We start from the raw sequence: 27,946 nt of genomic DNA, 5'->3' as shown, positions 1-27,946 counted from the left end.
GAAGGAATGTTACGGACTATTAGCAGGTTATTTACTTTTGTAATTACTGTATATATAAAAAATCAAAATTTATTTTATCTCACCATCAACTTGTTTGTATGTAATTACTATGAATGTGTATACTAGATCTATAATTTAAAAATTAATGTAAGTTATTTTAGCCTTAATTGTATGGATTAACAAAAGGAAAGTTAGGACAATGTAGCTTCCCTAACATCCCTTGTGTATGTTAGAGGATCCGGTTCCCAACAAGATCTCGAAGGGATTACAGGAATGCGCATGAAACAGCTGATGGCTGAGACGACTAGCTATTCTTTTGTAAGGTGTAACTGGTTGGTCTTACCACCAAAGACATGTTTTAAATTTGTTTCAAGGGTAGCACAATTTGTTTCTTCATGAGCTGAAACTTTTCTTTTACGCAAACTGAAATTGTTGTTTGCCTTTGACATCGCACTTGAGCACACAATATTTATGTAGTAGTAGTACATAATTCTCATGGATATCACACAAGACATGGTTGGATAATTCTCATGGATAGTACATAATTCTCCCAAGACATGGTTGGATAATTCTCATGGATAGTACATAATTCTCATGGATATTTGAATTACGATCATCCAAGAGTGCATTCACCTTTCTTGTTGTATTTGTTTGGCATGCCTCCTTGTCATGGGAGTCGAATAGATCCTTGTAGAAGCTTCATTTCTTAGCTATGATTCATCACAAGGAGGTGATAAACAAGGTGAACCTAGAATCCCCTTAGTGCCCTCCGAGTACGTACATCGTACATGCTTGTTGGGTTTCCACACACTACTACAGCCCTAGTTCATGCCCACTGCCCAGCCTCCTCTGCTCTACCAACATTTTCATATTTAGACAGGATGTTTTTTCACAACAACCAATCAACATCTTGCGTCGGAGCGGCAAGATAACACAGCACGAAAACGGGGCAGTCGGAAAATAGCATCGAGCTTACAACAGCAGATGATAAAAACAGCTTTTAACACAACACGATTGTTCGCGCGACTGACTTACCAGCAATCATCGGTTTCAGACAAATGGTTACAAATGCAAACTACGGCGCTAATTTCCCCTCCCCTGGCAATAGACTGATCTACTTCATCCCAAAAGAGAACGACAGCTTTGGTCGCGACTTGTTCTTGCCCAGCAGCTTAATCTGGTTCTGCTTCTGCTGCTGCTCCTCCATTTGCTTCTGCTTCATGGCTTCCTCCCTCTCCTTCTGAAGCCTCTCCAGCTCCTGGTACCGCTCCAGCTCTTTCTGCTGCTGCTCCATGGCTACCTTCATCTGAGCCTCCTCTGCTTTCTTTCGCTCCTCTCCGAGCTTCTTCTCTAGCTCTTCTCGCTCTTTCTTCTCACGTTCCTGCGGCAATGACAAACATAAGCTTTCATGAGGTTATTCTAAAAATAAGCTCCCATGAGTTATGACAAGCAGTGCTGCAACAAGAACTAAAGAATCATGCAAAGGTGCACAATATGAGCCAGCAGAAAACATGACAGCGGCAAAGAGCTTAGGGCCTCTCCAATGTGAATAAGCCCGGGCATTAGGCCCTTGAGTTCGACCTTAGTAGATTAAGCATTGTGAGAGTAGACCTTAGTCAGAAAATCGCCAGGGTGCCCATAGCGGCCTGACCCACCCACAAGCAATACAAAACCATGTTCTCTCTCACCTCTCTCCGTGATGCATAAAGTAATACAAATGCAAACTACAGTTCTAATTTCCCTTGGCCAATCGACTCTACTTCATCCCAAGAGCACATGCATGAAGGGATTCTTATTTTGCACATGCATGAAGGGATGAGTGGTTGGGTGAAAGAAAAAGGAAACTGGCATGTGGGCCCCAGCCTAAGGCCCAAATAGTCCTTAAACATCGTAAGATTCTTATTTTGCTATAGCATGTCAGATGGGCCCCAGATTATGGCCGGTTTATGATCTAAGGACTGGAGATGCCCTTACCGCTCTCTGTTGGGCTTCAACCAAGGCAGACACCTTCTCTTTCTCAATTTGGGCAACTACCTCCTCATGTATCCTTTTTCGCCCTTCATCAATTCGACGCTGTATTTCATGTTTGATTTCCTCAGAATTCAAACTATCCTCAACTTGTTTCCTAATAGCTTGCTCAACTCTTTTTGTAGTTTCCTCCTCTAATAGCCTTAGTTCAACTTCTTTTTGACGCCTGCAATTGTGAGAAGAAGTTAATGAGGTGTACTTTGCAAAAGAAAATATTGACAGATGCCAACACTCAAATCAAATATCTAAGGGCACAAAAGCAAGGGGCGGATTTAGAATCTTTAACACTATCTATCATCGACTATACCTCTCATCAGCATAGTGTTGAATACAGACTAATGCATTTTAGGCATACCTCTATTATGATTCCAGATCCAAAAAATGAATTAGCAAAACTGGTCAAGAGTAGATAAAGGATCACCAATTGCATCATCAAATATAACAAGTGGAACTATAGCAGTATCTTCCTTCAGAAAAGCCTGTAGAGAAGAATGTCAAGAGTAACTTGTGGCAGATTTAGAACTAATCATGTAAGCATCTCAATATTCCAACTAAATCATATTTCTGCATGCATCTGAGGGAATATCAAACCAATCATGCATTAAACTTTTTTACCAATTCAATTGCTTATTGTGACTCGTTAGTGCAAGGAACAAAAAGACGTTAGCACGCTTTTCAATTGACAGGTGACAGACAAAAAAACTGGAACAACACCATGGTAATGGTGCATATTTAAAATTCTGCTACTTGGGTTTCATTCCCGTCAATAGGTTACATGTCAGTGCAGTGAACAAATTAATCCATATTCAACAGCCAGAACATTAATCTATATTGAGCAACAAGAACAAATCCTGCTACTCTGAATTTTACATGAAGCCAAAAAACACATCAAAACTAAGCTAAAAGAAAGGAACACCACAAAATTGGAACCGAGCAAGTAGCTACGACCACAAATAACACATTTCTCTTCCTAAATTATATCTGGCACTTTCAGTTGAATAAGCATAAGAACATGAGAGCTGCAAGCAAGCCTCAGGTAACCTGACTAAATAAACTATGATCAAGAGCACATACTAATTACCAAGATAAGACAGAAAATGAACGCCTGGTGATAGTAGAATGCTTACAAGTAGGCAACTAATTTCATTTCCCACTAAGTGTTATTAATTCAACATAGTTCAATGCACACTGCAAACATAAACATATTTTACTTTTTCGGAGGTACTAGCTTCCAACTAAAGCGGTTAAGCGGCAGTTTTGATTTTTTGAGACAGCTCGACACTCCCACAGTGTGGTGGTTATGCAATCGTTATATCTACCAGGGGGGGGGGGGGGGGGGGATAAGTGTACTAGCAAAATCGAGTTTTGGATGTGCCTTCATTTCATAAGCAAAGCAACCCAGATAAGAAACAATTATCAAATTAACATTCATATTCGAAAGTATTTGCATTCATTACTGTTCAATAAAAACATGATTGAGTTGCACCATGTATATTCAGAAAAAAAAACTAGAGCAAATTGCAGTGCATGTATTCAGAAGAGCGTATAATTTAGAGCACAGTTAGCCAATAGAACCTGACCTCGTGTCGTGGTGAAAACAGCAGCTAGATGAATACAGTACAATAGCACTATGAAAATGTTCGTTAATGACTAGCTTGTCAACATCGTGAAAGAGGTATGGCAAAGAGAGAGTAAACAATTTGGTTTGTACATGGCATAATCTAGATTCTAAATAGCAAAGCAGATACTCCCCACCTTTTCTTTTCTTCTTCTAGCCTTTGCTTATCAACGACATTCTTATTCTCTGTAGATCCGAGATGGGGACTCGATTTGGCAACTGGAGAACCAGTGACACTCGGACTTCTCTTTCTTTTGTAATGGATTTTCGATGGGGATGGACTCCTGCGCCTCCTGGGAGAGGAAGGTGAAGGGCTCTTCCTTCTGCAATATAAAGGTTGCCATTGTGAGGACAAAATAAGAGCATGATAAGATAACATAAAACAGGTAATCACCGTCAGTTATAGAAGCCCTAAAAAGTAAGCGGAAGCAGTTACCTCAAACATCGTTAGAACTTTGGAGGATTCCACAGCAATACAGCATAGAGTAAAAATCTTTGTAGGTTCCATGCTTTTAACCGAAGGAACTCTTGTCACTTGTCAGTCTATACAGGCAAGCAACGTAGACTCGTAGAGTACCAGTGAGGCGGTAACTATGTTCAAGCATCATCTGCTCATATGTTCCAAGCTGCTTCCATATGTGTTCCTTGTTCAGCATTTTTTCTTGCTTTGGATGTAAATGGATGCAACTGATTTTAGTGGTTCCTATATCATATTAGAAGATCGATAACAGAAGAAACTCCACACTTAACCACCAATTGCCCACATTCCCCCTTTTCGGGCCTCTTTTGGCCTCTGCAGTGTGTTCACCTAAAGATGTCCAAGAAGACAGTGTGCCCTGGTAAGGCATATGGCATTCATCCATTGCCATCTCAATCAGTGGCGAATCTAGGACGTGAATGAAGGGTGGCTAAACTAGACCAATATTGTTAACTGCAGGTGAGGTGGGGGCTTAAAACAAAGTGGACGAGCAGCCATGAAGTCCAAAAAAGTATCTCACTGGTCAGGTTTACCGAAGAGAATCTAGCAGCCTGCATGACTGCTCATCCAAACCAGCATGAGGTATCGTCATTAGCGTTTCTTTTTAGGCTGGACTGCCCACTAAACCAGTACGAGACTTGGTGTTTAGACAAAAGAAAGATCAGCAAATCATTTACTTGATCTCTGTGTTTTCCAGAGTGTCACCAATGGCTGGTGCAAACGGAAGTGTTGTTGGCTTGTTGCACGATCCAAACTAGGAGAAACCCCAGCTAACCATGTAAGAGGGCAAGCGTGCACCAAAGGCATGTAACACTACCTTGCTCTCCCCCCCAGTCTAACCTCATGGTATGGTGAAAAAGGGTTACAAACACTTCTGAATAGATACCAATATTCCGTTCATGGATAAACCTTGTTTCAGATATTTTCTTCTTCCAAACAGGGTCTGAGTAGTACCGTGAACATAACCAAGCAACTTTTATACAAGCCATGTTAAATTTGATGTAAGACAGGAATACCATTATCTAGTAATCTGAATTGCTCCTCACCAACGTGAATGTTACATACATCATAGAACAATCACACATTCACATGAGCTAACTAAGAATCACTTACTGACCAACTTCCACTGGTCCAAACAACCATGAGGAGACCCAAAATAATCATTCATTCCATTTAGCAAGTTTGCATTCAAAATACAGTTAACATAATAACAACAAAATAAAGAGGAAAAATAATCAGAGGATTCGCATCCCCTCGTATCTTCCCTACTCTTTATATACTGCACATATATACATGACACACAGACACGGCGAAGATGCTGAAAAAGTAAAGGCGCGCCAGATCGCGGTCGCGTGTGACAGGGGAGATCACCTATAGGAGGAGCGATAAGGGGACCTGCTGCGGCTGGGCACGCGCTCCCTGTAGCCCGGTCCGCGGCGAAGCGGGGACGGCGACGGCCGGCGCCGGCGCGGCGGCGACCTTGACAGGTCGCGCGGCATCCGGCTGGAAGCTAAAGCCACTGCGGTGGCCGGCACGAGCAGATCTGGCCGGACGCGGGGAGATCGGGGACGGAAGTCTGAACGTTGGGCGCCGATCTATGTGTAGACGGGGGATTTTGGGGGCGGCGCGCGGGCATCAATGGCGACGGCGGCCGGCTGGAAAAAAGTGGGAGGCCGACGAAGAGATGAGGAAAATATAGGGTGGGACCCAGCCACCAGCTGCTGCTGCTTTGGTGGAACGGGCCAAGCTTTCTGGGCTGAAAACAAAACTTCCATTATCCATCCCATGAGACTCCCACGGCGATTAGGGATTCTGGACCGTCCAATCGAAACTCCCATGCGATACTGACCGTCTGATTTCGGGTCGATTTGATGTGAACCGTTTGATCTTCACGGCGATCGACCTCAGCCGTTGGATGAAATTCCAATTGCAACAAAGTTTCAATTCTAATTCCATCTGCGCGAGACAACGAGGAAGACGACCCGATGTGGGCTGCTACGATTCACCGCGCGAGACGCCCAACAACTACCTCCAGGCCAATTCCGGACCCCTTTAGTGCTCCTCGTTTTTGTGCGCAAACACACCTGCGAATCCCCAACTCGCGGGTCATCACGTCGACCGCTCCCGCCCTGACCTAGGGTTCGATGGGCGAGCTCGCTGCCATCCGCCTCAGTGGCCCACCAGTTGTGCACTGATGAGGACATGAATGCACCGAGGAGGAGCTCTCCACTGGGAGGATGCTCCATGCCTAGACGGGAGAAACACATGTCATCGTTGTTTCGTCAGGAGAAGAGCCGCGTCACCATCAGCCAGCCATCCTCCCTTGCTGGTCGTTTTAGGTTTCTCACTTAGATGTCAACTCGATTTCCTCTTATTTTGTAGATTGAAAGTGGCCCCTTTTCACTAGCAAGAAATTGTTACGTTGTTCTACAACGGTCATAGACATTTAGATAACCTTATGGTTGAAGTTCTAAACTTTAACTGTGCCACTAGAAAAATTATTCTTTGCTGATTCTATTGCATACATATTCTGGTTTGGGTGACTAAGAATTGTGCTCGTCTTTATCATTAGTTAGCCGAGGTATATAATGAATACATGATCTATTTTCATATTACACGTTTGTAGAATTGAATACGTGATTTGTTTTAGTTTGCAGATTTGTAAGCACATTCTTTTGTTGGGCTTCTTAGATATATCGTTCAGTCTCATGTAATCAACTTCTAACATTTGTACTATTAACTACACTTTTGTAGGTTCATGGAAGTTTCTTGGAATGTCAAACCGAAGGCCCATATTCATCTTTCTCTCGGCTAGCAGCAACAAACCAACGCTTCAAATGGTTATACTGTTTCTACTACTAAAATCTATAGATTCGCCGCTCCACCTAGTTACGTTGGTTCAACCATCGACATCTTTGCACTACAGGAGCATTTCATTTGGCTACGGAGTTGTGGAGTCTGACTTAGGAGCTGCTCCATTTGATATATGCATGTGGAACAACAAAGACCGTTAAACCCAAACACGGTCTCTTTGAAATCAGTGGAGAGAAACACCGTGCAAGGGAGCATTCAAACAGTGTTGCATTGCAACATGCGGGACCATGGATGATTCTGCTACAAAAATCTTAAAGCCCGATGATCAGGTATGTTTGCACATTATGTTCTGTTTGTTATTTCGGGTTACTTCCATCTGCTTTATCCAACATCAATATTTGTTTTGAAAGTGCCGCAAGTCATTTTCCATGCTTATTTTCTGCTCCCTCATATTAATATTCTGTGGCCACGTTTGATGGTTGCAATAACAATGAAATTCTACAAAAACTTTTGATGGTTGTAATGTCACTTGGGAGTTGAGACAACTTATTTCACAAAATGTATAACTTACTTTTTGTTTCCCCTCTAGATATCGAATACTTGAGGGTGTTATGCTATTCTATTGTATAAATTTGCACATATGTGATGCCAATAAGATTAATTATTTATTTTGTATCTAGTTGTTCAGATGATAGAAGAGTACATGTTATGCCACCAATATTAGGCATTATATAGCGACATAATATACTATTCCTTGATGATAAGTTTTTGTCCAGAACTCTTTGTTGTTTGGAATTGTCTGGACTGTCTCCGAGATTCAGGGAGGGAGAAGAAGTAAAGTTGTGGTTTATAATGGTAAAAAAGTTAGCAAAGCCACGAGGATCCTATTTGATATACGTATGCTCCCATTGCAACACATGGACAATTACCTAGTCATAGACAAAGAATAGAACATGTGATTGTATCTTATCATCACTAACTTACACAATAATAACTTCTCACCTAATCCTCCCCACCTTTGAGTACGCAAGCAACAAAAGTACATCATATGATTCATATAAGATCCATCAAATTTGTCAATGTTCCTTGAAATCCAAGTATAATTTTCAAATTGATCAACATTTTTTTTAAATCTAGCAACACCTTTCAAACCTTGAACATTTTCTAAAATACGGGATCAATTTTATAATTCATGATCGTTTTTAATATCCAGGAACATTTTTCAAATTTGTGCATATTTTTTGCATTTCAGATATTGGAAGTCTGAGATTTGTTCCCAAATTCATGAACATTTTTGTAATCTGAAATATTTTTTGAAACATCCATTTTTTCTCAAATCAGTGAAGTTCTTTGGGAAGTGGGTACATTTTTTCATCAACATTTTTTCAAATCAGAAATTTTTAAAAAAGGAAAACAAAAACAGAATGAATAAAGGAAAAAAAAACAAAGGAGAAAGACGGGGGCGCCTCGCGCGCAATGTGCTATATGCCACCCGCAGCGTCGCCTGCAAGCAGTCGCTGCTTGGCTGGCCCAGTGACCCGGCTGCTGACCTCACACTGATGTTTCCAAAGTTTTCACTTTTTGATTCGTTTTCCATTTATTCTTAACTATTATTTTTATTCAGAAATATTACAAATAACGCTTTAGATAAAATTTATAAAAATGTTGAACATCCATTTGAACATTGATAAACATGTGTAGAAAAATATTAACCATGTTTAAAAATATGTTTGTGAGATTCAAAAAATGTCACATGCTTAAAATATTTTACATGCCTTTTTAAACAATGTTTATACAATATACATAAATGCTTGCGTAATTCAAAGAAAATCTTGCTTAGATTCAAAAAATATATGTTACAATTTAGAAAAATGTTCATGAGTTTCAAAACTGTTTTGGGACATTGTTAAACAATATTGTGTGTAAATGTAAATAAAATGTTTGCATACTGCCAGAATTTTTTTTGCACCATTTAATAACCTGGGAGTGAAATTTTAAAGAAAATTTCGGCGATTAAAAAAATATTCGTGGCATTTTAGAAAATATTTTCCAATTTTGAAATGTTCCCGTAGTTCAAATAAATGTTTACAACCATAGAAAAATGCATAACATGTATTTTACAAAAGTGTTGCCGTGTCTTCAAAAATGTGTTCAGAAAGCATGCATTTCTAAAAATGTACATCATGTGTAACATGTAGGTTAAAGGAATTCTTAGTACCATTAAAAATGTATAACGAGCTTTTTATAATATATTCAAAAAGAATGTACATCATGTATTTAAAAAAAATCCAAAAGTGTATTATAAATGTTTCATGTGCGCTCTAAAATGTTCATTGTGTACTGAGAAAAGAGAAAACATGCGTGAAAAAACCCCGACAAAGAAACATAAAAAAACAAAATCCCAAAGAAAATAAAGCCAAGAAGAATGAAACAAAAGAAAACTACTGTAGGCTATGTTCTATGATCCAGTTCGCACCGGTTTTAGAACCTTTGGTGCTGTGTTTTTTTTCTATTTCATATCTATGTTTAAATATAAACCAAATACATGTCAAATTTTCTCAATGCACGTTGTATATTTTTCATATCACACGTAAAATATCATTTATACATGTTGAATATATTTTTAATACATGATGAACATTTTTTTGAAATTACATGTCTGAATATTGTTTTTGAAAAAAAAGTAAGTTATGTTTAAGATACACGCTAAACTTTTTTCTGGCTGGTAAGAAATATTTTTAAGAAAATTACATGATCCTTTTGTACATTATATTAACATTTTTGAGAGAAATGTCACGAATATATTTTTTGAACGTGTGAACATTTTTCAAAATGTCATGTACATGTGTTAAATGATAAGAAACATTTTTATTAGCTTTCGAAGATATATTTTTATATTATATAAACATTTTAGAAAAATACAGACATTTTCAGAAACACGTGAATACTTTCTAAATGTCACAAACTTTTATATGGAATAGTACAAGCCTTTTTAGAAGTTGCATGAATATTGTTTAGCACAGTATGAAAAAAAATTAGGCTCGTCACGAAGGTTGACGACAGTTTTGTACGAACTGAAACCGGTGAGAGAACGTTTGGTCATAAATCGTGAGGTGTACACCGTTGGCCTACTCCCGGAGTTGCAATTGCCGATAATCATAGACAAAACGATGAAGAAACAGTATCTATCTGATCGCCGCTTGCTTATCACACAACACTAATAACACCCCACCTAATCCTCCCCTCATCCTTTGAGTACGCAAGCAGCAAAAGGACAATCATCCTCGTCGTCACCTCCAAGCTCTCCTCTTCCATTCAGTTGGGCCAACGCATGCATGCATCATCTTCATGTGGTTGCTCCCCAACTCCATTATCACCACCACCAGACGCCGAGCTGGCTGAGTAGCTGACCACACTCTACCTAGCTTGATCGTCACTACCCGCTCGTTCCGAAGCGCGAGGTCACGAATTTTTCTCTTCTTTTACCCAACTTTCTTGCTAAAAGGACGGTTCTGGTGTAAAAGAAGAAGAAAGGAACTGTAATACATTGACTTGAGCAAAAAGTTTCACTTCTATTCTTGCTAGTACATTGGGTTCCACATCAGGCTGATTATTCTAGATCGATTGAGTAAAGGTCAAGCTCAGTTCAGTTGCGGCGCCCACGTTTGAATGCAATCTTCTCACCTTTGCTGTTTGGTCCCACTTAAGTCCAGCACTTTGCTTGTATACTAATGTAAAGAAACACATGTAACACCTCTAGTGATTACAGATTTATTATCATGTATGTGTGCTTGGAACATAACTTTGCAAAAGGAGAATATATGTTTTACCCCAGCCTGAATGCAAAGGAGAAGAATATGTGTCAATCAAAGCGCTCCCAAAGCAAGAACCGGCAGCTAACTGAAACAGTAGGGCATCCGATCCATAGGATCCCTCATGATTTTTTGTTGGCATGTATATGTCATTGACGCGTTATTCTGACTCAGGGTGCATGGAGGACAGCAGCAAGATAGCAGAGAAAGAAGGGAGAAAAGGAAAAGAAAAGATGATGCGTCCATGAGAACCGGGGATCAGATGCGGACATTTGGCGGCGCGATGATCGAGCATCCCAATCGTCTCGCCCGGATGCGTATTCCTGCAACCGAATGCAATCATTCTTCAGGCTTCATCAGTTTGCCGACCTCACTGCATGCCGACGCAGCGAGCTTCCTCCCTGGCTCTCTCCCATTCTGCATGGGATGAAGAAGTAGACCGGCAGACAGAGGCGGTGAGCTCGAGAATTTCTTACCACATAATCCAATTCTAATCCATTATTACATCACGAGCACGTCGCTTGTGCCATTGTGTCTGTTCAATGACACATCTTGAGCGATGTTTTAAATAGCGGACTATGACATTTAGCGGCGACCCTAAAAACAGCTATAGCGTCAAATTATACATGAAATCATTTAGCGGCAACACTCTCAAACAGCTATAACGGAGCTATAGCCGGCTATTTAAAACTATGATCCTGAGATGAATAGTATAAGCAGCCATCTCTGCAACCGTCCAAGGAATTAACACGACGACTAGTCGACGGCTGCTACTACGGGGATGCCGTTCCGCCCGCGGGAGGAGGCTACACCGATATTCCTTCACGAAAGCGGCCAAACATGGCTAGTAGAACCCCATGCACGCACGCGCGCGCGCGCTTTTCTGAAGGCCGGCAATGGCGTCCCGGGCCGGGCGGCCGGCCATGCCGCGCTGCCTGTGCGTGCCCCTCGCTTCCACCTGACCTGACCTGACCTGGCCCGGCCTCTGTGTACGTGACCACACGCAGGCCACACGATCGACGGGACGTCTCGTCCGATAGGAGCTAGTCGAGCGAACAGCGGCGTCGCTTTAGACAAGATAACCCTGGAAAAACCGGGCCATCGGTCGATTTGAACAGCAGCTGGGGGGCATGGTCAAGAGGTAACCTGTCGCCATACCGCGAGTTATTACTAAACCTAGAGCGATATTTTACCGGCACGGCTCTATCGGTTTCTCATATATTGAAGAAGAAGCGACAAAGAAGTCGGATACAACGTCTTTTGAGCATTGCAACGACAAAAGCAAGGATTAGCAACCACATCCACCGAAGAAGATATTTTACCTGCACGGCTCTATCGATTGCTTCATCTCAGTCAATTCAAACGGTGGTAAGTAAGATCTGATCTGATCTGATCTATATACTGATGAAGATTGTCTGCAGGTGAGCTCTGGACATATGGCTCACATCTGTCAGCTGACGAATACAAAAAACGGTGAAGATAGACCGCATTTCCAGATTTTGGTGGAGGTGGAGCCTTCTTTTCTGGAGAGTGACTCAGCGGTGTTAGTATACAGTGATGAAGTAGTAATTTTCTATGATAAATTGTCTGACCCTAATTTTAACCTTATGCAAAACAGCTGAATGGTGGCAGTGCATCGGATCCAGCAGCATATTCGTGGCGTGCACATCAGGCAAGCACGTCGGTCCAGTCAATCACTGCCTAGGTACTGCGTGCGTACGTATACGTAGTAGTGGCGCGCATGTGGAAGACAAGCGGAGAGCATCTATCTATCCCGATCCAAGACTATTAGCAGCACTAGCTACTAGTGTAGACCATACAGCCTAGACCAATAGACCATACGACCGTATCTAACTAGAAAATTCATAGTAGATGCTCCCGTTAACTCGCCATGGATCTTGGGGGAGCTAATCCGCGGTTGATCACCGCAAACAAGCATTTCAGACAGCGCACCGCCATGAGCGCATGAGTTGCAGCCCTAGCCATTGACCAAACATGCGACTACTAGGCGCCGGCGCGCCGGCCCAAATCTGGGCCGGTCACACCGTACGCGTCCGATACGCTGTGTTTTAACCGTCAGATCATGGTCTTCGTCCTCAAAGCACTTTTCTTTCTGGCTTTTGCCCCCAAATCACGCGAGCACGGGGCAGGACGAGAACGAGACAACCGACCTTCGAAGCTAACGGGACCACCGTCGGTCATTGGATCGCTGTCGCTGGCCGGGTCGCTGCTACTCACCAGATCGCCATTACCCGCCTGCTTGCCGCCCTTGCTACCGGGTTGTATCAAACCTCCTCCTCACCGTCACCCCTCCCCCCCCCCACCACCCCCGCGACCGCCGTTCCAGCAGTCCCGGCGACCTTGCAACACGTCTCGCCGCGGTGGCCGTCGCAGCTCGCAGTGCTGACCCGTCACGGCTCTAAAACAACATCGGTTGCCGCAGCTCTGGAATTGCTAGTTCCAGCAAAAATAGATGCCGGTTGAAAGCAAAACTGCTCGCCGGTTGTATCAAAAATGGCTTGCCGATCCCAACAAAGAAAAATGTTTCCGTACTCGCATCCATGAGAAATCGCTGGTTCCAGCAAAAATGTCTGATAGTTCCAGCAAAAACAAATGGCTGGTTGAAGCAAAAAAACAAAGTTGCAGGACTCACAAGAAGATGGATGTAGCAAAAATCCACAGACATTGGGTAGTAACAAAAATCAAAACGGTTGTAGCAAAATGGTTCGCCGGTTCCAGCAAAAATCACCGTGGTAGCAAGTTTGGGATGTCGGGGTGGTAGCAAAAACATCGGCTGGTTCCAGCAAAAACAAAACATGGTTGTAGCAAAAATCCTGCCGCGCCGACCTTGGAGAGCAGCGCACCCAGCTGCGGGTGGCCATGGCGACGAGCGCTGCAGCACTGTCGTGATTGCAGCCCACTCAGCTCCGGCCACCGCTCGCAGCAGCGGGTGGCTCAGTTCCCAGCAGGCAACGACCGCTCCTCACCCCTGTAGTAACTCCGGCCACCACTCGCCGGAGTAGCAGAACCCCTGCAGTAACTCCGGCCACCGCTCGCCGGAGCAGTAGATCACCGGGATCTGAAAAAATGAAGGATGTGGTGCTCAGGGCTTGTTTAGAGAGATGATGGGGAATAGATGAGGATTGCGCCGGGAAGGAAGAAAAGTAGTGGACGGAAAGAGATAAGGCACTAGACGTGGTCCCACCTGGTTACGTGTCGCCTGTATATGAAAATGTAGCGAGCGCGTGGGTGAGGCACCGGCTGAAGCTTCGGCCGGCCTGCCGATTCCAAACGTTTCCCTTTGTCTTTTCGTGTTGTATTCGAAGAGTTCTCCTAGCCAATGTCCAAATCGCCGAAGGTGGGAAGAAGCGTGGATCGATATTTTGTTACTCCCTCCATTTGCTGTTATACGATGTGGTAACTCTTCTCAAAATCAGATGTATTTAGACACGATTTTGTGTGTTTGATAATTTATTTTAGTTTGTATGAAGTCCATGTTAAATCTTTTGAAACATCTTACAATAGTGAATGGAGGGAGCAGATTTTATGAGCCTCGGTCCACTAAATCTTGTATGTCAGCTCAGTTGAAATCGTGAAATCTCGAAACCCATTTGAGTTGCATGGCGAATGTGCAAGTGCAATGTTTTGCCAACTTGCCTCGCAAGAAGCGGGCCCTTCGGCCATTGTGCGATCTTCGTTTCTTACATTTTTCATTTATTGGAACCATGGGGTAATACCGAGTGGTAAAAGACTAAATTTCCTCAAAACAAAAGTGGTAAAAGACTAAAGGTGGAACTTGTAACGACAACATTGGAAAATTCGATTCCTCAAAAGAATCTTTCAAGAAAGAAAATCCAATGTGACTTTAGTTTCCACCACCGGTTTCTACCGTTATCATATACGACAAATTCGAATAATCATATATATGTAACTTTAAATGTTCACACGGACTTTCACTATCAGTATTTTTGTTTCAGTTCATTGCATCTGATAGACTCTACATATTCAAGGCATAAAATGAGATCGCATGCTAAAAGGAGTAGTACACATGAAGAAACTATCTGTCTTTTTAGCACTAGTTGAAGCTGCGGGCCCGTTTAGCACTTTAATTAGCGCCGCTGGGACGGTGGCGGTCTTCATTTCCACGGCAGGCATGGCCGGGCGGGCGGACAGTAACTTGAATGGCGTGGGGCCGCTTAAGTCAGTCGTTGACGGCAACCCGGCGACTTGTTGAAACCAAACCAAAGCAAAGGTGAAAGAGAGAGACGCAAAAGGAACAAGGCGCCTCCTTTCATGGGATCCAACAGCGACCCGGGCCGAAGCTTGAATCCCGGGCAATCGTTGAACAGGACTTGTAAACAGATGGATAGATAGATATATATTCGGACGGGTCACTCACCACCATATATGCTTATCATCATGTGTGATGTGTGCGCGCGGACTGCTCTTTTGGTGCCTAGCTTGGCGAGCACTACGGACACACATGGCCTGAGTTGTCTCGACGCCGACGCGACAAGGGATCTGTCCGTGCATTACTGCCGCCTGATTTTTTGATTGCTTGGGTTATGGTTATGGGCCTGATCGAGCTCAGCTGGGTGGCAAGGCGGTGAGAGGGACGGCTCATCCAATCCACCGCCGGCGCCGGGAGGAAATCTTGGGCTGCTCCCGGCTTTTTATGTACGTCCCCCCTGCCGCCGTCGCCATTGCGTCTGCCATGGCAGCTAGGGACGAAACAAGGCCTCTGGACATGGTCATCTACTAGTATGATACTCCTACACAGTTGCCATCATGGAACAGAAAATTATGTCTGCTTCGGTAGTGGTAGGGATATACGTACCGGCCGGCAGGGCTGAGGTCAGAATAATGCTACTGGCTTAGTGTATGCACTGTATTATACAGGCAAAAGCAAGTGAAAGATATACAGGTCACAGTTGAGTTTGGGTTGCATACTGTTATCCTGCCGAGCAGGGTTGGATCGGCGACGCATGTGCGTGGGTTCACGGAGGGAGGGGTCAACATCTGGACGCTAAAAAAAACTTTGACCCGTCTTCTGTCTCACAATCCAAGCCATATCCTGGCTGGCTCGGGATATGAGAATGAGATTATTCGCACCACTCCTCTGGCTAAGCGCTTGCTTGACCCACCGGGCATGGAGGACCCCATCCAGCTTATCAGCTCCGAGCCATCCATGGACCAGTGAAAAATATACCTTCTTTTCTTTTCTTTTCTTTTCTGGAGACAGCACGAAAAATAAGGTCGTTGTGACACAGTCCATCCCATGTTACAAGGAGCACTATTCAACATCTCTGATCTCTCTCCTCCATTCTTTTATTCCGAGACGGCGACAGCATGTGCTCATTGTACGAGCAAGACGACGCTACATACGTACATGTCGACGATCCAATGCCGCCTCAATAAATAAATAAAGAAACAAAAAACAAAACATAAAACGTACAGTACTACTAGTGCTCGTAGTAGGAATGAGTGCATGGATGGGGCAGGTAGCAGCGACGCAACGCGGTGATGTCGGGAGCGGGTGTGCATGCATGCACGCACGCATCATGGGCATGGGCCGGCTGACTGACGGACGGATGGCGAGCGAGGTCAAACAAAAGCGCACGGAGCGGAGCGGAGTGGATGGGTCAGCCGGACTGTACTACGAGGAGCCGGGCAGGCCACTAGGCACGGGGCGGCATCTCGGCGCAGGGAGGACAGCACCAAGACGAACCCAACAAAACGATCTCCGGGCCGCAGGCGCCGATTGACACTCCACATGCCGCGCACCGACGAGCGTGCGTCCAGGGCGGATCGATGATCGGATTTGCCGCTTGCTGCCGGCGCCGGTGGGGGTGGGGGTGGGATCGCCCCAACTAATCTTCTTTCCCGGCCCGGGTCAAATAATGCGGTGGACGGGCGTGCGAGCGAGACTAGTTTAAATTACGTGTTGTGGTGGCGGCGGCTAGCAGCATGGAGTTGTTGCGTGGAATGAGAGGCTGTCCGAGACCTTGTAGATCGTGGTTCCAGCTACGTACCGGAGAAAATACCAAGACATTCATGGATCTGCTTATAGAGGCGGAAGACTTCGCATGCGGATGTTGAGAGTTGGGACGGGAGAACGAAATGCGTGGGTGATAGCTAAGGCCATGCGGGCATGCAAGGCTCATCACACGGTGCGATACTGGCCGGGCACCTTTGGATCAACACGCTACGTGAGCAGGAGATGTAGGACCACGGCGTCCTACCTTGATCGGACAGGTAAATTCATGCTAGGACCAACAATTGGTTCGATGATTTCATAGTAAAAAGGAAATGATGGATTGTGCTAAATATTAGAGTGAACTCATATTTTAAACCGTTGTTCTGGCATCTTTGATAGAAATTACCCCATTTAAAATATCCACATCCACATTACCCCATTTAGTGAAAGCTACGCCTCATTTTATCCCTTTTACAAGTCAAAACTTACGGAAATCTCTCCCCACTAACCGCCCACTAATCAGTTTTCTGGATTTCGCTGTGGGGCCCTACGCTATCCAACCAAATGATGACATTTAAGTTTGTAATTATCAATCTATAAGGCCAACTCCACCGCGCGACCCCATCCTATCTGGCCCCGTCCGTTTAAGGTAAAACGAACAAACCGGACGGCTCAACGCGCGGGAGCAAACGGACTTTTGTCCGTTTTGTGTCCGCTTTCGACCCATCCGCGGCCCAAGTTTACGCCGCTTTTGGGGTGAAACGGACACCACGCGGACGCGCGGGCCGTCTGTGCGTGTCCTCTCCTGGCCCGCCCGTCAGTGGCACAGGGCGGACTTTTTTCTATCCGCCCCCTCCCTCCCTCCGGCCGCACCCCCCTCCACTCTTCCCCTCGCCGTCGCCGCCGCCGCTGCCATTGCAGCCGTGCAGTTCGGACACACGCTCGCCCAGCCCCTTTCCCTCGGCGCCGCCGGGCTGCCCAACCACGGCCACCTGGTTTGCGCACCCGCCGGCCGGATTTGGAGCGGATCCGGTCGGTCTTGAGCTCGCCCGGCTGTGGGAGGCCGGGCCGCGCCATGGACTGGCCGGGCACCTTGCCGGAAGGCCCTGGCAGGGCCGCAAGGCCACATGCAGGCAGTGGCTCCTCCTCTAGCCGTCCGGATCTGCACCGTCGGTGGTCCGCCGGCAGATACACGAATAGCGGTCGGCCGGGTTCGGTGCTTGTTTTCATGTACCAAAGATAACTTGTTTTCTTTGATCTTGCTTTACTAGTCAAAATGTGATGATGTATTTTTCATGTACCAAAAATGAATGATGAAAAAAAAGTTAAGGACTTGCAAAGAAAAATGTACGCGGACAGGACCGCGCGCTGGACGCACAACCACTGCATGTCAGGACAGGCCCGGACACGATCCCATCGCCCTACCCAAACGGACAGAATCCGGACAAAATGGACGTCCGTTTGGGGTCGCGCGGTGGAGTTGGCCTAATAGCCCAGTCCGTCTTCGTTCGCTTGGTTCTCTCCTTACAGATCCAAGCACGTCGTCGCCAACACCACCGCCAATGTTGGAAACGGACAATCCTACTGAAGCACCAGCCCATCGCCGGCTACTCCAACACCACCGCACACTACTGCAAACAGGACACACCCGATGCCGATGCTACAGGCCGGAGCACAACACTCCCGCCGCTCGCTGCAAGCAGCACCACCCATTTGTTGTAGGCACTGCAAAGGTTTGCCACTGCTCAGCACGACCACCGGTGGTACAAAGGCGACACTCAGGTGTTGCAAGCCCAATCCGTCTTCTACCTCTAGCCTTCTCATCACCACAGTCACCACATGAGAGCCCTTGCGACTGTAGCGTCGGCGGTGTTGTGGTCGTCTGTGTCGCAACGGGGATCATGTTGCAATGAGCAACCGTAGAAGATCACCAAGTTGCAGCCGCCGCGCAACAACACGGGGTGACCGCAACATGGTCGATGTTGGAATGGGGTAACTAAATGGACACATATTTACATCCTCGCGCGAGTTGAAGGTGACCGTAAAATGATCCATGTTGCAATAGGTGACTGCAACATTATCCGTGTTGTGATGGTCTAATGGCTATATGAAACAGATCAAATGGTCGATGTTGGAATGGGGTAACTAAACGGCCGGATAACGCATAGCGTCGTCCTTATATTTCCTGTTCAAAGTTGCCTGATATTTCTCATGTTAAAATCACTTCTGAAAATACAAACCACACTACAAAATAAAAACGCAGGCGACATGGGGCCGGCAGAGCCAATCAGAGTTCCAAACATACGAGCCAGTGTCGAGTCCACTGGTCCATTCGATCGGCTGCGCTTACCGTTGCATCCGGCCGTCGTTGCGCTGATCTGTCCAAACCGGTACGTTGCCCCTTGGCACACGTATCCACTCCGGCCACCACAAGCGGCCTCCTCCAGTCCGCACCACACCGTGCACACGGGTCACCAGAGACCACCACTCCTGCCCGCTCGCCCGCCTCGTCTCGCGGTGAAACCACGCGTTTTCACCTCCCGAAAGGGCATACTACACGATAGACCAGACCACCGACGACTCGTCGTCACGCGACGGCGACGGCCAGTAACGCTACGGCGCACCAGGCCGCCCGTGCGCTTGCGTCGCCGGGGAAGCAAGCTCTGCACCGGCGACACGCAAAGCCACGTGGAACGTACGACGTACTCGCAGGAGGTGGCGTCGTGCCACTGCAGCGTGGTGCCTCCGGCCGGGCGCGTGGGAGGCCACCGGACGTCCGGACCGGAGCATTGCGATTCCTCCGTGCCGGGCTCCGTGAACCGTGCGGACAAGCAGCCGGTCCCGTGCTGCGCCGCGCAGGGAATTGACAACACGGGGAGCATCCCTCGGCTTTGTTTTGACCTCTACCACTTGGAGCCCCTCGATCACCGCCGGGCACGCACTGTCGGCGGCACCACGCCAGCACCACCGCCCTGCCACCGCCACTGCCGCCGTGCATGCATACGCGTGACTGAAACTGAAAGCGAGAGCGAGAGAGCGAGAGGCTGGTCCTGCACTCCTGCTCCCCACTGTAGGCATCATCCAAGCTGCCGCTGCATCCTCCATTGGAGCCTAGCCATAGCCAAGGGCGCCCCTCTGCCCGCACACTACGCTTTCTCCTACTCGAGTAGAGTACGTACGTATGTAAACCCCAACCCGAACCCAGCCCATTTGCGCTGGATTTGAATGATGCACCGAGCCCCGAGCTTTTCGACCACCCTGCCGCCCTCCTGCTCCAGTACGTCCATCTTTTATCAACATCGTCCAGTACGTACGTACCAGTAGAGTAGTGCAAGGACCAGCAAAGCGGCGCCAGTTGACCTCGCCGCTGCTGCTCGGCCCGGTCTCGGTGGATCCGCTGGCAGTGGCCGGCCGGCCGGCCACATACGGGCACTACTCCATGTGTTTCATTGCATTCATTCGTTCCCTACCCTGCTTTATAAAGTCAGGGTCTGCTTTTCTATGACTTCATTTCAGTTTTCTACTGTTTTTTTCATGCCTACTCTCTCCTGTTCATCATCCATCATTGCTTTTTTCTTTCCCTCCCGACTTGGGGGCACGCACTGGCTGGCGCCTGGTTCGGGCCCCTGTTCCATTCTGGGACGTGTTTTAGGTTCAGCGCTGCAAAAGGCGCCACCCTGCTCCCCCCCCCCCCCCCCCCCCCCCCCTACATGAAATACGTGATAGAAAAACTAGAAATCCCACACGCTTTTCTGGTTTGAGATAATGCTTAGCTTAACTAGTTTCGACGAAATTCATGGCTCGTGTAGTACATGAGTAGCACCACTGCTACTAGTGGAGAGAAAATTCCACAGAGGTGTAGTAGTAGCAGCAGCTAGTGGTGGTGGTGGCAGCGGGCACATGAACAGCAACCCGGCATACAATGAGTGTAAATGCGTGTGCCCATCAATGGCGACACGAGAGATACCCGTGACGCAAAAGCACCGGCAAAACCAAGCACCAAACGAGTGAGTGACCCTCCGTAAGAAAAATATAAACGAAACAGTCTTGTTAAACCTCAGTCGGCTTAGGCTTGGTTAGACCTCAGCCGACGCTACGCTACGTTCGTGAGATCTTACACTAGTATTCGTGTATTTTTTTTAGTTTTTCTATTTTCTTTTTTACATGTTACATCATTTGATTGAGACTTCTCGACTGAGACCTGGTCACACTCTAAATGAAAACCGCCCTCCCAATTTCTCATTTCTGTTATCATCATCATCATCAGGGCAATGGAAAAAGAAACAAGGAACAGAACAAAACCTGTGAATGAATGAATGAATAACAATGAATAATATGCGTTGCCTGCCACTGGCAGAGAAAACGGAAACGGGAGGTGGGCCGGCGTTAGCGTACATGTCGTGTCGTGTCGCGTCCAGCAGAAACAGAAAACAGAGGGCGAGGATGATTATATTACATGGGGCGCCCAGCTCGTCGTCTTCCCCCGCCGAGCCGTTGCCCACACATCACTCACTCGCCAGTAGAGTACTCTACTCACGCACCACCATCGACAACTTGACCTGAGCTGAGCTGAGCGCCTCGCAAGCTCGCTCACTCACTCAGTCCTCGCCATCATCTCCTTCTTTCCAGCTTTTCTTCCTCCCCCGCCCTGTGGACTGTGCCCCCCGCTTGCTTTGCTCGCTGCCTTTCCCCCCTCCCTCCCTCTCCTCCCCTCTTTCTTAAAAGGCTGCTCCCTCTCCCCCTCGCACCTCCTCTCTCTCTCTACTTCGTCTTCTCTCTCTCTGCCTTGGCATGGCTGCCTGAGGTCAAATACCCATCCCGCTTTCTCTCTCTTTCTCGCACAATCTTTGTCCCAGATTCCAACCCTCACCTCCCCTCCATCCATTTATTTTAGCGCCTGCCTGCTAGCTGCTCTGCTTCATCTCTACCCCATGGCCATGGCTTCCACGGCGGCGGTCAGCGAGCCCCCGACGGAGCAAAAGCGCCGCCAGCTTGGCTTCTGAGCTCTGACCTCGCCTCTCACCCACCCCGCACCTACCGACCAGTACAGTCACTGAGTAGCAAGCTCAGCTCAGCTCGGCTTGACTTGAAGTGGTGCGTAGCAGTTGGTTGGTTGGTTTGCTGCGCGGAGAGGAGCGGATGGAGAGCAGATGGAGGAAGGCCAAGATGTCGCTGGGGCTCAACCTCTGCGTCTACGTGCCCCGGACGCTGGACGACCTGGACGCCGGCCCGCCCTCCACGGGCTCCTCCACGGCCGCGCTCGTCTCGCCGGCGGCCTCCTCCTCCGCCTCCTCCTACGCCACCAGCGCCAACACCACCCCCACCGCCGACCCGGGCAGCGCCAAGGGCCCCGGCGCGCTCATGCCCACCACCCCGACGCCCACCTCCGCCGGCCTCCGCCTCTCCAAGTCCGGCAGCAAGTCCTTCAAGGTACCACCACCACCACCACCAAACCATGTCTTCTGTAACAAACATCGAAAGAAAAATAAAGAACTTGCTGCAAAGATCTATCCATCTATCTATCCAGTGTGTTGATTTATCTTTGCTTTCTCAGTTAATTAAGCTCTAATCCCTCACAAAAAGGTACTTAAAGCTTGGATTCAGGTTGTACACCTGTGACGTTCTTGTGCTTCCAATGATGCGCGCAAGTAGCTTTCTTCATTCCTTCAACACACACACACACACACACGCACAAAGTGCGGTGAAGAACACAGGGGGTGGAAAAGGAGGAGGAGATGGGGGCAACGCAATGGTGGATGGGGAATATCATCATGGAGTGGGGGAGTTTGTCTTTCTTTACTGCTGGGGTCCTCCTCCTCCTCCTCCTCCATAGATAGAAGGATAGTCCACACATCTTTTTCCTCATCACTCACCTTTTCCTCCTAGTCCTAGTCCTCCTCCTCCTCCTAGATAGCCAGCCATCCTCATTCACTTCACTTCTTTTCGTGGAGGCATAAAGAGGAGGCAGTGACATACATAGCTCCTTTTCACAGCAGCAGCAGCTGCTTGGACACTGTTCTCAGATGCCTTCTTGCATTCTTCCAACACACACAAGGGAAAAAAACGTTTGAGAACAGGAGGGTGGGTGCCCATGGAATGGATGCCTGGGAGCCCACCGGAGCCTCCTTTAGGGCGCCCAGAGGCCAGATTTGGAAAAGGTGATTAGTTTCCGCCAGATGATGCCAATTTGCAAATTGTTAAGCTGCAGTATCCCTAGTTAAGCTGACAGTATCCCTAGTTATGCTATGGGCTATGGAATCAATGACGTGGCGCGGCGCTGAGCGGACACGGGGAGCGGTTTAGGTTTGGGTTTTCAAATGTTTGTGGGGGGGTCAGCTCTTTGATCTTCTTCCTGGTCTTACATGGTGAGGTGGTTTCTTTCGTCAGAAAATTGAATTATTCAAATCAAGGCATCCACATCACTATGATAATTCTAACAAGAATACCACTCCCTTGCATTATTTCAACAAAGATAAATCGGAACAGGAGGGGCTGGATTCCCATCTCTCTTTGGAGTGCCCAGAAGCTCTTTGCTCTTTTGGCCTTACAGGGTGATGAGGTGTACTATTGTTTCGTCAGCGATGAATTATTCAAATTAAGCCACCTACATCACTCGAAAATGCTAGGAGATTACCACTTCCAATTGTAAATTAGCTTGACCATGGATCTTAACCTTGCTAGGTAAATACCAAAACCTTGACCAAGTTTCTTCTTCACAACTGAAAGTCTGAAAGTGCACAGTAGCAAGGTTGTTCCTTTTTTTTTCTGATAGAAGCCTGATACAGTGGGCATTTGACAATGGTTTTCGAGTGTGGTCAACAATACTAATGTATTTGTTTCACGATCAGGCAATACATGACTTGGTCGTCAGAACAAAACTATCTACGAAATGTTAAATGACAATGACGCTTGGAAAATCGAAAGCTCATGGATAACTCCATCTTCATGGACCACCATCCTTTTCAAAACAGCTGCTTGGGCATTGTTCTCAGATCCCTTCTTGAATTCTCTCAGCAAAAAAAAAAAACAGAACAGAAGGGGATTATTAAGTTGCAGTGCCCCTTCTCATGTACTGCATCGGTGACGTGTAAGGGTCCTAAACGGACACGGGGACACGGTTAGCTTTGGGTTTCAAATGCTCGTGAGAGGTCGGCTCTTTGATTTTCTAGTCTTACAGGGTGAGGTGCATTGTTTAGTCAGCAATGAATTTTTCAAATTAAGGCACCTACATCACTTGATAATGTTAGAAATTACCACTTCCAATTGTAAAGTAGCTTGACCATGAGCTTCGCCTTGCTACATGACTACCTAAAACCTTGAGCAAGTCTCTTATCAAATCTAAAGTCTAAAAGTGCGGCTCCTGAGTAAGTTTTTTTTTCTTTTCTGATGGAAGCCTGATACTGTGACATTTGGCAAAGGTTTTTCGAGGGTGGTTGGCAATAGTAACGTATTTTTTAGCATTCAAGCAATCCATGACTTATTCATCACAACATAAATATCTATGAAATGTTAAATGATAACGACGTTTGAAAAATCGAAAACTTATGGATAACTTCATCTTCATGGTCTACCATCCTTTTCAGAACAGCTGTTTTGTTACTGTTCTCAGATCCCACTGCTTGGGCACTATTCTCAGATCCCTTGTTGCATTCTTTCATGTAATTTTCCCTATGACAGGAGAGGGCATATGGATTCCCAAGAGCCCACCACCGTCTCGCTTTAGGGTGCCCAGTGGCCAGAATTGGAAAAGGATTAGTACTCTGGTCATGCCCATCTGCAATTATTAAATTGCATTATCCTTTGTTATTTTATAAAATCAGTGGTGTACGGTGGTGCGACTAAGGCCGAGGACACAATTAGTAGTGTTTTGAAATGTATGTGGAAGGTCAGCCCTTTGATCTTCTGTTCATATAAGGGTGAGGTGTAGTGGCTAGTCATCAATGAATTATTCAAACTAAGGCACCTATATCACTGAGATAATGTTAGATTACTATCCCATTGTAAATTAGCTGGACCATGGGATTCGCCTTGCCACATGACTATACCTTGAGCAAGTTTGTTCTTCTCAACTGAAAGTCTGAAAGTGCGGCCGGTAAGCAAGGTTTTGTTTGTTTATAGAGGAAGCCTGACACTGAAAGTGGAAGCCTGACACTGTCAAACTGCAGCATTTGGCAAAGGTTTATAGAGGAAGGTTTAGCAACCCATGACTTATTCATCACGGCAAAACTATCTATAGAAAATAAATAAATGACGAGGACAACTGAAAAATCAAAAAGTCATGGTTAACTTCATCTTCTTGATCTATGCATTTATTATTGTGACGTTTAGATATTTAATTGGCTGGTCTTCTTTACTTCAGTTTGCACCATCACTTGATAGTTGCTACTACTACTGTATGTACACAGATAAATGCATTCCCAGATTCATTTTCAGCACTGTTTAATGTCTGTATCCTAATCCTTTTTATATCCTTTCTTTTTTTGCAGAAAACATGTGCAATATGCTTGACCATAATGAAACCTGGTCAGGGCCATGCTCTATTCACGGCAGAGTGCTCACATACCTTTCACTTCCATTGCATATCTGCAAATGTTAAGCATGGAAGCAACAATTGCCCAGTTTGTCGCACCGAATGGAAGGAACTTCCATTCCGTGGCCCGCTGGTTGCTGCAATCCCTCAAGGAAGTGCAAGGATTAATCCTGTTAATGGGCAGCAAAATGGCGGCCACATGACACTATTGCGACCACTCCCTCGTGCTCGTTCTTCTGGCCGCCTTCATCATGTAACTTGTTTGTTGCCTGACACTGACCGAAGTGTTTTCAATGATGATGAGCCCTTGGATTTGTGTGAAGCAACCGATGACCATCAGCAAGGATGTTCAAGAACAGTAGAGATAACGACACACCCTGAGTTCACTGAAATACCAGAAAGTACTTCAGAAAGAAGCTTCACTGTTCTAATTCATCTAAAGGCACCCCTTGCTCAGAATTTGCATGTACCTGGAGATGACAGTAGCCCAAACACTGGTCGAGCCCCAGTTGATCTTATCACTGTGCTTGATGTCAGTGGTAGCATGGCTGGTACCAAACTTGCATTGCTGAAGAGGGCCATGGGGTTTGTCATTCAGAACCTTGGCTCCTCAGATCGGCTTTCTGTCATCGCCTTCTCATCATCTGCACGCAGGCTCTTCCCTCTTCGTCGGATGACCGAATCTGGTCGTAAGCAAAGCTTGCTAGCAGTCAATTCTCTGACGTCAAATGGTGGCACCAACATTGCTGAGGGTCTGAGAAAAGGCTCCAAAGTGATTGAAGAACGACAGGCCAAGAATCCAGTCTGCAGCATTATCCTTTTATCAGACGGGCAAGACACATATACAGTCTCACCAAGTACCGGTGCACACAAACCATTTACAGTCTCACCAACTGCCAGTGCACAGAAAGCATCAGCGGAGTATTGTGCGCTCTTGCCATCTACTAATGGTAGTCAGCAGGTACCAGTTCATGTGTTCGGGTTCGGTGCTGACCATGATGCAGTTTCGCTCCATTCGATCTCTCAAACCTCTGGTGGGACCTTTTCATTCATCGAGACAGAGGTTACCATCCAAGATGCATTTGCTCAATGTATTGGTGGACTTTTGAGTGTGGTCGCACAGGATTTACGTGTAAAGGTGGAGAGTGTCCACCCTGATGTGCACTTTGGTTCCATCAGATCAGGCAGCTACTCCAGCAGAATTGCAGATGATAAGAGGAATGGGTCCATTGATGTTGGTGACCTGTATGCTGAAGAGGAAAGGGATTTTCTTATGACTCTGAACGTTCCCCAAGGGTGTGGCGAAGAAACGGCACTTCTCAAAGTTGGCTGTGTCTACAAAGATCCGCTGATGAAGGAGACCATCAACATGGCTGAGGTGCAGGTGAAGATCTCCAGGCCGGCATTCGTGTCGGTGCAAACCGTGTCGATCCAGGTGGACCGGCAGAAGAACCGTCTTCATGCAGCCGAGGTGATGGCCGCAGCAAGGTTCTCCGCGGAGCGTGGCGAGCTGGCACACGCTGTCTCACTGCTCGAGGACTGCCGGAGAATGATCATGGGATCAGCGTCGGGGCAGTCCGGTGACCGGCTGTGCCAGTCGCTGGACGCCGAGCTGAAGGAGATGCAGGAGAGGATGGCGAGCCGGCAGAGGTACGAGGCGTCCGGGCGCGCCTACGTGCTGTCGGGCCTGAGCTCGCACTCGTGGCAGAGGGCGACCGCCCGCGGCGACTCCACGGACAGCGAGAGCCTGATCCAGGCCTACCAGACGACGTCGATGGTGGACATGGTGCTGCGCTCCCAGACGCTTTCCCGCTCGTCGACCCCGAAACAGACCCCGCAGATGAGGCACGCCAAGTCGTTCCCGGCGCGCCCGCAGCCTAGGTAGGTAAAGAAAAAACGTTTCCCGGCGTCGCCGTCGACCGGCGCCAAAATAAGGATCTTTAGCTGAATTTAGATTCTGTGGAAGCAGCAGTAGTGGTGTCAGTTGGATTCTTGGTTTTTGTTGGGGTGTGGGGGTGATGGGATTGGGTTGGGGGTGGTACAAATGGTGTGGTATAAGGAGATGTAAATTTGTTTTGGGGGCTGGTGGTGGTGGTGGTGGTGGGGGTGGGGGTATATGGAGGGAGTTAAGGTGAGGTAATTCTGTACTGTAGTTCGTTAGAGGGGGCAGGGGCTGGTATAAGTGTGCTGGGGGAAAATGGGTAAGGTAGGGGGGAGAGGGTGTTGTGTTGTGCTGTGTTGGTTACTTGGTGTTAGGGGGGTATACTCCAGTATTGTTGTATGTACTGCTAGCTCTCCTTTGTGTGGTGGTTGGTGATGTACATAAAGAGATGGGTATACATTTGTGAACCGAACCGAACCGAATCCAACTCTTTGGTGAACGCATGGATGCATACCTGATCTTTGTTGCAAGGCTAGTCTGATCTTGCCTATTGTCTGAACATGGTGAATTTGCAGGCTCTGAATCCTAGTGTCAGTGTTGTTATTTTTTCTTCAGAAGTTTGTCAGTTTGTTTCTCATGTGCTGATGGATGTTGGAGGCGTTGGTGGGTAGGTGGATGCTACTGATTTCGCATGCATGTCGCGTATGGAGATGAGCTGATAGAAGTACATCACATGTTTTCACATACCTCGGTGAATCTGTTGGTGGTGGCGATTGCTCGTCGTGTCTCGGTATCTGCAACGACGGC

At 46.8% G+C, this 27,946-nt stretch overlaps 2 protein-coding genes across 2 annotated transcripts; one reads left to right on the top strand and one right to left on the bottom strand.

Annotated features, from left to right (window-relative positions):
- Positions 1-985: 985 nt before the first annotated feature.
- On the bottom strand, positions 986-5,840 carry LOC125515299 (uncharacterized). The gene is made up of 4 exons (XM_048680745.2): positions 5,496-5,840; positions 3,784-3,969; positions 1,975-2,194; positions 986-1,381 (listed from the first exon to the last, which is right to left on the bottom strand). Exons 1-4 carry the CDS (start codon positions 5,621-5,623, stop codon positions 1,115-1,117), a joined length of 801 nt encoding a protein of 266 aa, XP_048536702.1. The 5' UTR covers positions 5,624-5,840; the 3' UTR covers positions 986-1,114.
- A 15,370-nt stretch (positions 5,841-21,210) lies between these two features.
- LOC125515313 (Zinc finger (C3HC4-type RING finger) family protein) lies at positions 21,211-27,722 on the top strand. The gene is made up of 2 exons (XM_048680764.2): positions 21,211-22,157; positions 25,214-27,722. The coding sequence occupies exons 1-2, from the start codon at positions 21,867-21,869 to the stop codon at positions 27,140-27,142; spliced, it is 2,220 nt and encodes a 739-aa protein (XP_048536721.1). The 5' UTR covers positions 21,211-21,866; the 3' UTR covers positions 27,143-27,722.
- The last annotated feature ends 224 nt before the right edge of the window (positions 27,723-27,946 follow it).

The sequence above is a fragment of the Triticum urartu genome, chromosome 6A (genome assembly GCF_056163025.1).
Source record: "Triticum urartu cultivar PI428250 chromosome 6A, HENAU_Tu73, whole genome shotgun sequence".
NCBI classification, from domain to species: domain Eukaryota; kingdom Viridiplantae; phylum Streptophyta; class Magnoliopsida; order Poales; family Poaceae; genus Triticum; species Triticum urartu.
The sequence above is the reverse complement of the archived record's forward strand: the minus strand, read 5'-3'. Positions and strand labels throughout refer to the sequence as shown.